Source organism: Balaenoptera ricei, chromosome 6, assembly GCF_028023285.1.
Source record: "Balaenoptera ricei isolate mBalRic1 chromosome 6, mBalRic1.hap2, whole genome shotgun sequence".
Lineage (NCBI taxonomy): Eukaryota > Metazoa > Chordata > Mammalia > Artiodactyla > Balaenopteridae > Balaenoptera > Balaenoptera ricei.
In genome coordinates this window covers 101,391,090-101,405,018 of record NC_082644.1, presented here as the reverse complement: position 1 = coordinate 101,405,018, position 13,929 = coordinate 101,391,090, and the positions used below count along the sequence as shown (strand labels likewise).

Genomic DNA, 13,929 nt, shown 5'->3' with positions numbered 1-13,929 from the left:
TAGTTGCTCCGCGGCACGTGGGATCTTCCCGAACCAGGGCTCGAACCCGTGTCCCCTGCATTGGCAGGCGGATTCTTAACCACTGAGCCACCAGGGAAGCCTTATACATCCTTTTTTAATATTCTTTTCCATTAAGGTTCATCACAGTATGTTGAATATGGTTCCTTGTGCTATACAGTAGGACCTAGTTGTTTACCATTGTATATATAAAATAATTTGCATCTGCTAACCCCAACGTCCCACTCCATCCCTCCTCCACCCTCCCTCCCCCTTGGCAACCACAAATCCGTTCTCTATGGACATTTCTTTTACAAGCTAGAACATGTTGGGGGGATTTCCCTGGCGGTCCAGGGGGCATGAGTTCAATCTCTGGTCGGGATCCCGCATGCCACTGGCATGGCCAAAAAACAAAAACAAAAACACTAGAACATGTGGCAAATGGCTTTTACCTATTTCCAAAAATTGAATACAATCTGAAAAACATTTCACTTATGGACTCAGAACACCCGCAAAAAATGTGCTTCAGGCTCTGACGGCAGTCTTCAAAGGGGGATTCCAGCAGTATTGGGCCTCCACAGAACTGAAGTCATGTGGACCTCCACAAGTGACCTCCACAGGTGACTGTTGCCACAGAGACCTTGTCCCTCGATTAGATACATTCTGGGGAATTTCTGTCATCGTGGCTGGACAAGTTGTCATATGACAGTTTATGGTCCATGTTGGCTTCCTCTGCAGTCACTCATGATTGGAGGCCCCCTTCCCCAAGTCCCCCGTGAAGACCTTGCCAAACCTGGGAAGGGAAGGGGGTTTCCTAAAACCATCGGGGACTAAGACCACCTAACGGCAGAACCTGAGGAGGACTGGGCTTCAGCTCACTGTTCATTCTGGCTTCGTTTCACAAAAGCAGAGCCCTTCTGCAGAGGGAGGAAAGCCTTTCCAGTGACTGGAATTGGGAAATAGGCTGCGGTGTTCCTCTAGGCACTGAATCCACTCTGGGGCAGACAGGACACGTCCCGTCCACGACCACATCCCAGGGCAATGTCTGGATCCAGAAAGAATGCAAAGCTTAGAAACAGCTGAACAGTATTCCTGGAAGGTACACACCACAAACAGGCAGTTATGATTCCTCAATAAATTGCCCAAAGGGCATGAGTGTGTGTATGTGTGCATATTTATGTTGTCTGTTGTGTGTGCACACATGTGTTATTGTGTGATGCATGTGTGTATGGTATGTTCACGTGGGGTGTGTATAGTGTGTATGGTACATGTGTGCATATGTGTGTTGTGTGTGCACACGTGTGTATTGTGTGGTGCGTGTGTATGTGGTATGTTCATGTGGGGTGTGTGTATGGTACATGGCTGCATGTGTGTGTTGTCTGTTGTATGTGCATATGTGTGTATTGTGTGGTGTATGTGTGTATGGTATGTTCACATGGGGTGTGTGTGTGTGTGTGTGTGTGTGTGTGTGTGTGTGTGTGTGAAGGGCGCTGGGACGATCCTGGCAGGAGTGAGTGATAGGAACTGCCATTGGTCATCCCTCTTCCTTCATCTTCAGAGTCTGTGGGAACACGTCAGTAGAGACAGGAGAAAAATTCTATCCGCTAAAGAACCGATACTTTTTCCCTTGGGAGGAATAATGATGTTTTCTCAATGACTACACAACTCTTTTCATACCAGAGTAGCAGCAAGTTGTCTGTCATTTGTATTGCACATATTTTCCCACATTTGTCCTTTGTCTTTCAACTTTATTTATAGGGCTCTTGTCTGTTTTTGCCATTGGAAAGTTTTCACTGTTACATAGTTGAGGTTATTAATCTTTTGTTTGTGATCACCGGCTGTCATGACATGTTCAGATAGACTTTCCACCCACGATTATAAAAATATTTGTCCAGTCTCCCTCCTAGTTCTTATGTAATTTTGGTTTTTACTTTAAAGCATTTGCTGTATTTGGAATTTATTTTGTGTAATGAATGAAACAAGAACCCACATTTTATTTAAAACATTTCACACCAACCTGTATTTTTCTTTCACACTATTCACTGCAGTTAAAATAGCACAATTATTTATGTGATTATCTTTTCCCAATCACCATTGATTTGAGATACCACATTTTTTTCATACAATACTTTGAAATATGCTTCTTTCTGTAAATATCATGTAGGGATTTTGACCAGAAAAGGGATTTTCTCGATTATTTTGGAAGAATTTATATGAGAATATTTCTGTGCACTCACAGGGGATGCCTTTTCACTTAGTCATATATTATCTTCTATTTCTTGGTAATTTTCTCTTTTTTTCACATAATTCAAATTTATTTGTATAATTTTATGTTTTGTACTTTTAAAATGGATGAAATTTGGGTTATATTTCTTATACATTATAAGACTTTTGATTTTTGAATATTAATATTATATCATCAAAACTTTCTCAACTCTCTTTTACTCTTTTAATTTTCAGTAATTTTCTGCTGAATCTTATGCTTTCTATTATCTGCAAATGATGATAATTTTGTCTTCTTCATTCCAATAGTTAAACCTCTTATTTTGTTCTTTTGTCTAACTGCAATGTCTATCACATAAAAGCAATGTCATATTATAGAAATTATAAGTGCTTAATTGCTAAGCTTGATATTGGCTTTTGGTATAAGATATGTTTTGATAGTAAGGAAATTATTCACCTAATCCCATTTTACAAAGAACATTTATCAAGAATGGACATTAAATTTTATGAATGTTTTATTGAAATCTACCATGGGATTATATGATTTTCCCCCTTTGGTCAACATTAATACAAATTTTCAAGCATTTAGCCACCTTTGCATTCTTGTAATACACAGTCATAGTAATGGTAAATTATTATTTAAATCTGCTCCCAGATTCTATTTGTTAATATTGGGTTGGCAAAAAAATGCCTTTGGTTTTTAAGTAAAAATAAAAGACACATTTTTCATTTTCACCAAGAACTTTATTGAATGTATTCACCGTTTTGTTCCACTACCTTCTGCCATTTTTCAGGCAACTTCATAATTCCATCTTCCCAAAACTTTTTATCTTTTTGAGCAAAGAACTCTTCCACGTGCCTTTTACAGTCTTCCACGGAATTGAAATTTTTTCCATTAAGAGAATTTTGTAAAGACCAAAATAAATGGAAATCTGAAGGTGCAATGTCTGGTGAATACAGCATGTGAATCAGAACTTCCAAGCCAAGCTGTAACAGTTTTTGCCTGGTCATCAAAGAAACATGGGGTCTTGCATTATCCTGATGAAAGACTATGTGTTTTCTGTTGACTAATTCCAGACGCTTTTCGTCAAGTGCTGCTTTCAGTTGCGAACAGTGCTTGTTGGAATTAATCATTTGGTTTTCCGGAAGGAGCTCATAATAGAGGACTCCCTTCCAATCCCACCATATACACAACATCACCTTCTTTGGATGAAGACTGGCCTTTGGTGTGGCTGGTGGTGGTTGATTTCTCTTGCCCCACGATCTCTTCTGTTCCACATTATTGTACAGTATCCACTTTTCTTTGCCCATCACAATTTGTTTTAAAATGGAACATTTTTGTTACGTTTCAGTAGAGAATCGCATGTGGAAATAAGGTCAAGAAGGTTTGTTTCGCTTAGCTTATGTGGCACCCAAACATCAAAGCGATGAACATAACCAAGCTGGTGCAAATGGTTTTCATCGCTTGATTTGGATATTTTGAGGATGTCGGCTATCTCCCGCATGGTATAATGTTGATTGTTCTCAATTAATATCTCATTTGATCGCTATCAACTTCAACTGGTCTACCCTACCGTGGAGCATCATCCAGTGAGAAATCTCCAGCACGAAACTTCGCAAACCACTTTTGACATATTTGATCAGTCACAGCACCTTCTCCATACACTGCACAAATCTTTTTTTGCGTTTTGGTTGTGTTTTTACCTTTCTTGAAATAATAAAGCATAATATGCCAAGACTGTTGCTTTTTTTCTTCCATCTTCAATATTAAAATGGCTACACAAAAATTCACCAATTTCGATGTCTTTTTTTAAATGCACGCTGATATGACAGCTGTCACATACAATCTAACAAAATTGTTTCGAATGAAGTTAAAGACAACTAAGTGCTGTTAGACCATTTTACAGAAAAAACCGAACGAACCTTTTAGCCAACCCAATACTTTATTTGAGAACTTTTTAAAAATCAATTTTGATATCTCTAGTTTTCTCTCCTGCGTTACCTATTCAAAGCAGCAGTCCATTGGTATGTGTTAATTGGCAAGAATTCCTTCTTTCTCTGGCCGAGGACATTTAAAATATGCTACTTCAGCTATGTAGATAGATAGTAATTATGCATCTCTTCCCATCTAGTTTTCCAAATGTGTCAGCATAGGATTATTCAATGTTCTCTGCGATTGTGAAGTAGTCCTTGCCTCTAGACACTGCCCCAATCTGATAGGAAATGATGACAGAGAAAAAATGATGTGCTTGGCAGGCAAGTATCTCTTGCAACACTGGGTCCCTTAGCAATCAATGATGGGTCAATGGGCCCCAGTGGGAGTGTTTCTTATTCTTCCAGCAGCTAGTCCCTGCCCTCAGGACTCATACTGGTGGGAACCTTCAGAACTGACTCCAGTTACAGTCAGTAACACCGCACTGTGGTCACGAGCTAGAAACTGCTGTCAGGTCATGCAAATCAGTTTGTTCCAAACGGCATTATAAAGGCTGCATTCTTCAGGGTGTATAGTGTTGAGGCCTTTCCCAGCTACAGCCTACTTAAAGTATTAATACTTTTCCTTGCTTTTGGTTCATTTTCGTTCCTGCTTGTGTTGGCGTAGGGTTTGGGGTTAACATGTACTTCTGCCATCATTTTTTTTTTTAAATAAATTTATTTATTTTATGTTTGGCTGCATTGGGTCTTCGTTGCTGCATGCGGGCTTTTCTCTGGTTGCTGCGAGCGGGGGCAACTCTTCGTTGTGGTACGTGGGCTTCTCATTGTGGTGGCTTCTCTTGTTGTGGAGCACGGGCTCTAGGCGCGCGGGCTTCAGTAGTTGTGGCTCGCAGGCTCAGTAGTTGTGACGCACGGGCTCTAGAGCTCAGGCTCGGTAGTTGTGGCGCATGGGATCTAGAGCGCAGGCTCGGTAGTTGTGGCGCACAGGCTTGCTCCGTGGCATGTGGGTTTTCCCGGGCCAGGGCTCGAACCTGTGTTCCTTGCATTGGCAGGCAGATTCTTAACCACTGCACCACCAGGGAAGCCCCCATATGGCTTTTTTAGCAGCTGAAAAAAAAAATTTTTTTAATCAAATATAATTTTTAGCAGTGAAACACAAATATTTTTAGAAAAACCTTTCTTAGTAGATGGGTTAAACAGAATATTAAATACAGCTGAAGAGAAAATTAGCAAACCAGGAAGACAGATCTGAAGCACAGACAGAAAAGGATGTGTAAAATGTAAAGAGGGATTGAGATACGGAGGTGGAATGTGAAGGTCTGAAATACATACAATCAGAATTTCAGAAGAGAGAATAAAGAGAATGGAGGAGAAGCAATATTTGAAAAATTTGAGATTTAGGTGTTTATAAAGTCCTAGGTATAACTGAATCACTTTGCTGTACACCTGAAACTAACATAAAGTTGTAAATCTACTATACTCCAATATAAAATGAAATTTTAATTAAAAAAATAATAAAATGAAGTAAAGATGAGGGTCCCCATATTTGGGAGTGTGAAAAACTATTAGAAAAGCCATGAATTGATGGAGGAATCTGGGGCAGAAGGAAAGACTGTGAAAATAGTACTGAAATAATGAATGTCCCAAAAGGCAGTACCTGGTGGCACTGAAGATGGGGCATTTGAGGTTCAAAGGAGTTTGGATTATGGAAATGATGGTGGCAGCAGAGATTAAGGAGAAAGCAAGCATGAGCTGATATGCTGATGGGAGATGGTATGTCTCCAAGGGAATCTGGAAAATTTTAAAATAAACCAATAGTTTATACTCAGTGTATTTTTAGTTTTTCACTGGATATAGGGCACTAGGGTAACCAAGACAGAGGAGCAGGACTTCAGAAGGAGAGTAGTCCCAGCTGAGGAATCAGAGTGAAGATTCAGAATACTGCATGTCTAAATGAAACCACAGGTCTTTTTTTTCCTGGAATCACCCTATTTATTAATTTACCCGAGTTATTTCTCATATCAGACCATGAGCCCCAAGGCAGAGCCCAGTTCGCTGCTCCATCTACTCACGTGAGAGCACCTGATTGCGCTTGGCCCCAAATCCCAGAATACCCAAGGGACTGGAGTCTTGGGATTAGTTTAGTAAATATTTCCTACAAATATTTTTTTAAATTTCCATTAAAAGGACAGGCAGGGGACTTCCCTGGCGGAGCAGTGGTTAAGAATTGCCTGCCAATGCAGGGGACACAGGTTCGAGCCCTGGTCTGGGAAGATCCCACATGTCGCAGAGCAACTAAGCCCGTGCACCACAGCTACTGAGCCTGTGCTCTAGAACCCGCGAGCCACAACTACTGAGCTAGTGTGCCTAGAGCCCCTGCTCCACAACAAGAGAAGCCACTGCAATGAGAAGCCTGCACACCACAACGAAGAGTAGCCCCCACTCGCCACAACTAGAGAAAGCCCACGCACAGCAACGAAGACCCAACGCAGCCAAAAATAAAAATAAAAATAAAATAAATAAATTTATTTTAAAAAAAAACAAAAGAAAAAAGGACAGGCAGGGACTTCCCTGGTGGCGCAGTGGTTAAAAATCTGCCTGCCAGTGCAGGGACATGGGTTCGATCCCTGGTCTGGGAAGATCCCACATGCCGCAGAGCAACTAAGCCCGTGAGCCACAACTACTGAAGCCTGTGCGCCACAACTACTGAAGCCCGTGCACCACAACTACTGAGCATGCGCTCTAGAGCCCATAAGCCACAACTACTGAGCCCACGTGCCACAACTACTGAAGCCTGCATGCCTAGAGCCCGTGTTCCGCAACAAGAGAAGCCACCACAATGAGAAACCCGCGCACCGCAAGGAAGAATAGCCCCCGCTCACAGCAACTAGAGAAAGCCCACACGCAGCAACCAAGACCAAATGCAACCAATAAATAAATGAATTTTAAAAAAATTTAAAAAAAAAGAGAAGGACAGGCAACTGGCAACTCCAGCCCCCTGCCCTGTCTACCCCAGTGGCCCCACCACGTGTCTTTTATTAAAGCCAAAACATTTCATCTGTGTCTATATGAGCTTTACATAACAGACAGTGACAGATAAGGGCATTTCTCTGGGTCTCTTAGTTTATAAATAGGATAAGGCTAGAGGGATGATCACCATCGATTAAATGCTTATCTTGTGCTAGGCGTGGAGTTATACATTTTGTGAACAACATATGCTGTGGATATCTAAGTATCATCGTCATAATTATCATTATCCCTACTTTAAAGATAATAAAACTGAGGTTTAGAAGCAGTTAAATCATTATCCAAGGTCACCTACCAGTACCTAGCAGAGTTGGAATTCTAACCCAGATCTTTGTACTGCAAATTTTTAAGCCTGGGGACTTCCCTGGCAGTCCAGTGGTTAAGACTTGGCGCTTCCACTGCAGGGGGCATGGGTTCCATCCCTGGTCAGGCGACTAAGATCCTGCATGCCTCGGGTGCGGCCAAAATTAAAAAAAAAAAAATCTTAAGCTTGGAAATTCTTTGTGTACACACAATTACGTAAAAGCAAAAATCTCTCATTATTAGAGGATTCTGTGGGTGAGAAACTCAATTTCCTGTTCTCTAGTTAAGAGATCACAAAAAGACTGACCCCTGGAAATAACATTCAAACACTAGCAAATATTTCTTTTAGCTTCTCAGCTGTCAGCGTGACACCTTAGTGCTCTGTTTTTTCAAATTTCAGTATGACTCATTTTGTTTCCCAGTAAATATGATTTTAGTTTTGGAAACTCTGATTTTAAGGTGGGTGTGAACATGTGTTTTTTCTAGGTGCTTGTGTGTCAAAACAATTTGTTGTACAGTTTTTTTTTGTTTTTTTTTTTTTTTTATTTATTTTTGGCTGTGTTGGGTCTTCGTTTCTGTGCGAGGGCTTTCTCTAGTTGCGGTGAGCGGGGGCCACTCCTCATTGCGGTGCGCGGGCCTCTCAATATCGCGGCCTCTCTTGTTGCGGAGCACAGGCTCCAGACGCGCAGGCTCAGTAGTTGTGGCTCACGGGCCCAGTTGCTCCGCGGCATGTGGGATCTTCCCAGACCAGGGCTCGAACCCGTGTCCCCTGCATTGGCAGGCAGATTCTCAACCACTGCGCCACCAGGGAAGCCCCTGTACAGTTAATTTTTAAATGCCTCTTGGCAGCTGTTTTAAACAACATGCTAGCTGCTGGGTGAGTTGAAAAATAAATGAGTTTGCTTCCTAGGAAACTACAAAATGAATGACTCCTTTCTTGTTCTTGGTAATTAAATTCTCACATTCAACTCCATATCAGAAGTAGCTTCTCTTTCATTTCCTGTGATATTTAAAACTTTTTTTTTTTCCTGCACAGTGACCAAAGCACCCCATTATGCAAACACTCTGACTCCTGCTCATGTTAAACCCCCCTTGGAAAACACCCCCATTCAAAGTATCAATAGCATTTTCTTTGAAGGACATTCTAAGTAAACTGGCTTGCAGAGACTATGTTCTGTCCCATGACACAGTCTTGGTCATCTGTCTCTAATATTTCTTCACACTATACCTTGCCAAAGCTCACATGTCCCAGTTTCAGAAAACAACATTACATTGTCAGCTGATTCCAAGGCCCCAGATCAGTGGTTCACAAGCTTTCGTGCACATTGGAGTCATCTGGGAAGCTTTAAAAAAATACTGACACAAGTCTCACATGACTCTGATTTAATCGGTCGGGAGTGCCACCTGGGAATTGAGATTTTTTTTTAAGGGCCTCAGGTAACTCTACTGTGCAGCTGAGTTTGGAAACCACTGCCCAGAGCCCCAGGGTGCAGGTTTAATCCTGTTTGGAACAGAATAAAAGGGAACAGGCAAATGTTAGGTAAAACCATTCTTACTACCTTGGTTATCAGGAAGCAGAGTCCCTGTGATGCCTCCTTCCATCAGCTTCCTCCCCCAGTGTTGGTCCTCAGAATCGTACTTAACTTTATCATTGTTTCCACCAATAGGGAGGTATAGCTGATTTTATTTTATTGTATTTATGTATTCATTCATTCATTCATTTATTCTTTTAATGTAGGGCTTAATGTTGAATTGAGACATGGCAAACCTTAATGGCAATACACATTATACGGAGCCTGAAACTAAGTAACACCATTTTCTGATAATCACATTATTTTAGTTCTTTTGGGAAGAAGTTTAGGGATGTTTATAACTCTTTGGTAGATGTGGATCCTCAGTCATCCGTTAGGCTCTTTCCACTGATTCCTTTATTCTGGGCCACAAACGTACAAATCTTCCCTGGGCTTTAAAACATTTTCCTTTTTCCTGCTTTCCACTCAACCCACCATACCACCTTCTTCCATCCTCCCACTGCTAAATTCTTCAAGAGTACTATCTATACTTTCCATTCTTTCCTGGACACCACCATAGCTAACTTCAATCTCCATATCTCCGTGGAAACTGCACTCACAAAGGTGATCAATGGTTTTGGGACCAAAATCCAAATCCAGTAGCTTCTCACTCTTCATTTTGCCTAACCTGTTATTTAACACCATTTAAAATTCTCTGAAGCAATGGTAATAAAAACAATATGTACTCAACATTAGAATCTATACATAGATCCTAGAAGCATAATTGAGTCCAGAAATAACCTTGAGTACTTGTGAGTAATTAACATAGGACAAAGGTGGCCTTTAAATTAAGTGGGGGCTTCCCTGGTGGCGCAGTGGTTAAGAATCTGCCTGCCAATGCAGGGGACACGGGTTCGAGCCCTGGTCCGGGAAGATCCCACATGCCACAGGGCAACTAAGCCTGTGCACCACAACTACTGAGCCTGCACTCGAGAGCCTGCAAGCCACAACTACTGAAGGCCGCGAGCCACAACTACTGAAGCCCGTGCGCCTAGAGCCCATGCTCTGCAACAAGAGAAGCCACTGCAGTGAGAAGTCCGTGCACAGCAACAAAGAGTAGCCCACGCTCACCGCAACTAGAGAAAGCCCGCGCACAGCAACGGAGACCCAATGCAGCCAAAAATAAATACATAAAATAAATAAATTTATTAAAAATCAATTAATTAATTAATTAAGTGGGAAAAGCGCCCATCTATTTATTTACTGGCTGTGCATCATGAGGAAAATGAAATTGGACCTCTTCCTGACACATCACTTACGGTAAGTATATCTCTGATTTATATAAGCTTTAAATGTGAAAAAAAGAAGAAAATGTGAAGACCTTATACATGAACTTAGAAAAGGGGAGAATTCTTAAGCAAATCAGAAAGCCCAGAATTTATAAAAGAAAACACAGATGTGCTTGGCTACATTAAAAATTTTGTTTCATATACTGAAAAACACCAAAACCAAAGTCAAAATCAAAGTCACAAATGACAGGTTGGAAAAAATATTAGTAATACATATAATAGAGATGTAATGCCCTAATATACAGAGAGCTCCTACAAATTAATAGAAAAATACTCCAAGAAGCCAAATTTTAAGTGGGTAAGGACATGAACAGGAAATTTATAGAAAAACAAATGCAAATGACCAATAAATGTGGAAGGCAGAGTAATACAAATTAAGGCAATTATGAGATATCATTTTTCACTTAGATTGGCAAAACATTAAAGCACCAATTATATGGTAGGAACGTGAGTTGCTGCAATCTTTAGGAATGGAATCCAGCTTTATCTATTACAACTAAAAACATATTTATCTTTGGCTTTGAAATCTCACATTTGGGAATCCACCTCCAAGAAATAAGGACACTGGTATGTAAGTATTTATATACGTACAAGGATCTTTGCTGCAGCTTCAATTGTGCTAAATGTCAGAGGGCCCTGAAACAAATCTTACAGACAACATACTCTTCTGAATTGATCTTCATCTTATTGTTTATAATTCAGTTCCTCCTTTCCTTGCTTCTTTTTCTGTTATTGCAGGCTTGATTTGTCACATTTAAGTAGACAAATTTGTCACATTTGTCATTTAAGTAGAAATACTTTAAAAACTTTTTAAGTAAAAGTTTCCTGCAATTTTTATTTTATACTTGCTGATGTCATGTTATTTGATACATAAAAGATAATGACTACTAAATATTAATTATAAATTATTATAAATTATGTACCTTTTTACAATTTGATTCTTTTTTCTGAATTCTACTTTATCTAAAATAATAACTACTTTTTATTATATTTTTGTCATGTTTTCCTGGTTGCACAGTGGTTAAGAATCCACCTGCCAATGCAGGGGACACGGATTCGATCCCAGGTCCGGGAAGATCCCACATACCGCGGAGCAACTAAGCCCGTGCGTCACAAGTACTGAGCCTGCACTCTAGAGCCCGTGAGCTACAACTACTGAAGCCCGCGTGCCTAGAGATCGTGCTCTGCAACAAGAGAAGCCACCGCAGTGAGAAGCCCACGCACCGCAACGAAGAGTAGCCCCCGCTCGCCGCAACTAGAGAAAGCCCGCGCGCAGCACCGAAGACCCAACACAGCCAAAGATAAACAAATAAAATAAATAAATTAAAAAAAAAACAACTATAGTCTCCACTTGCATTTAGTTTGCATTTGCTTCCGATTTCTTTGTCTATCATTTTACTATTCTGTGTCACTTTTAGGTTTTGGGTGTCATAGATCACATTTTAAATTCTGCTTATGGTTTCCTCTAAGATTTTTGGAAGCAGTCATTAAGCTATAATTCCCTGTTTGTCAACGATGGGGTTTAAGGAGGGAAATGTGCTTTCCTTATTGAATATGAGGAATTTAGAAAACATCTGCTCCTCCCTGTTCTTGCCAGAGCACTTGAACCACTGTAAATCTGGATGGATCCTGAATGCAGCAGTGGACCTTGTTTTTATACAAGTGGGTGTTTTGTATTAACCTATGAGATGGAAGGAGGCAGGGAATTAGGATATTTGGCCTCATGATCTCTCATTCCAGGGGGAACCATCTCTACTGCTGTCAATCTCATCTCTCACTGCCAGCTGCGGTTCTGTCAAAGGAAGCAGGATGAGGGTTAGGAGCATGAGGTCTGGGGTCTCTCCACCAAGGTTTGCACCCTGAGTTCATCACTTACTAGCTGGGTGGTCTTGGGTGATTAACTTAACACATTCAGCTTCCTAATCTGGAAAAAAAAAAAAAAAAAGGCTGGCAACAGCAGAATTCTGAATTCCATGGGGTGGTTTTGAGGATTAAATTACATAATCCATAATGCTGGCACATACTAAATGCTCATGAAATGTTAGCTGCTATTATTATTTTTATCATCATCATCCATAAAAGGGGATTGATAAGGGGATTGATGACCTTTAAAGATCATTTCTACCAGAGCTTGACAAAATGGCATAATAATGGTTGCTCTCTCTTCGCCTAGAATTTTCTGCTCAGAGTTTTCGCACGGACCAAACACATGTTGGCCTGTAATGGGATACTCACAGATCTATTAATGAAGAGTAAATTTACTCTTTTACTCAGGAGCAGTAACTGAGACTTTCTTCAGGTGACTCATTTCTCTAACATAACTTAAGGGGCAAGTCCTTACTACCTTCAGAAAGAAAGTTCTCCACTCAGAGCCCTCTTTTCCTTAAACTCTCTTTAGCTCTTCTTCCTACTTCCTCTGAAGTCCCCACTGTTCTTAGTTCCCACTTCAATTTTCTTGGAAAACTCAACCTCGTTGCAGGGGAGATAGAAGCCGTAGACTCCGGGATCTTCAAACATCACCTGGATGCTAGCGCCAGCATCCCCTTCTCACGCTTTGTCAGTTTCAAAGGGAGGAGGGGGTCTAGCCTATCAGTGCAGTAGATGGTGAGTTCTCCTCTTCTGGGTTACTTTTCCCTCCAACGATAGCTATGGCCGATTCAGTCTCAAAAGTTTGCTCAGCATCAAGCATATTTCATCATCCAGCTCAGGGGGTGACAAAATTTTTAATAAAACAATCATATATTGAATTGTTACATATACTAAGATCTGGGCTAATGCCTTCTTTTCTATGTATTTCTGTTAAATCTTGTATGTACCACTTATTTTATTCCTGTGGTTTTATAACATATTTTAGTAGACAACAGAGCTAGTTTCCCCTTCGGTGCTTTAATTTTTCAAAATTGTTTAGCGATTTGTGGCAGAATTTCATGTTGACTCCTCCTATCCCCATCCAAATCCTCCATCGCCTCTTCGTTAGAGGCTGGAGAAGTGAACACTTAAGGCCTCCACCCCCAACCTCCTTTGTCGCCCCAGTTGGACAGAGGATACAGTTCTAGCCAATTAGGCTGAAGTGAGGTCTACGAGGGGAGTTTCTGGGAAAGCTTTTATTTTACTGATAAAGGGGTCAAAGAGGGCTGTTGCCTCTCCTTTCTGCCTCTTCCTGTCTTGAAAGCAGTTGTGTGGCAGCCATCTTGAACTTAAGAATCATTTTGTCAAGTTAAAAAAAAAAAGTAAAGCCAGGGGAATTTATACAGCTCTATAATAGGGCTATATTATAAAATGTCCTTTCTCTAGAGCTGTGGGGGAAATTAGGCAAGTATTGGCTCAGCTCCTGAGAGTGAGTTTCATTAATTCGTCCATTTAATAAGGCCTGGTTGAGTCTTTCCTGTTTGATGTATGTGAGCATAAAAAATGAGCTTATCGTCAAAGGTTGATGGGTGTACAGATAAGGAGCGAGAAATCAACCTGGATGATGGTTTGCACTTGACACAATGACATTCAAGTCTGGGCAGTAGACCCCTGCCTCCTGTGGACTCTTTACAAGAGTGATTTCCCAGCAAACTGCTTGCATTTCCTGGGCTTGGATG

General features: G+C 40.8%; 1 protein-coding gene across 9 annotated transcripts in view; it reads left to right on the top strand.

The window, feature by feature from the left end:
• The window catches only part of SUSD1 (sushi domain containing 1), a 149,049-nt gene extending 137,378 nt beyond the window's left edge, over positions 1-11,671 (top strand). For 2 of the 9 annotated variants that reach the window (XM_059925303.1, XM_059925302.1), the window contains one exon: positions 11,361-11,671. In XM_059925303.1, the coding sequence (XP_059781286.1) occupies positions 11,361-11,465 (105 nt within the window). In that variant the 3' untranslated portion in view covers positions 11,466-11,671. Of the gene's footprint in view, positions 1-3,014; positions 3,549-3,572; positions 3,921-11,360 lie in introns of those variants that run through there. The other 7 variants (XM_059925312.1, XM_059925310.1, XM_059925315.1 and 4 more) reach the window with 5 other exon arrangements.
• The last annotated feature ends 2,258 nt before the right edge of the window (positions 11,672-13,929 follow it).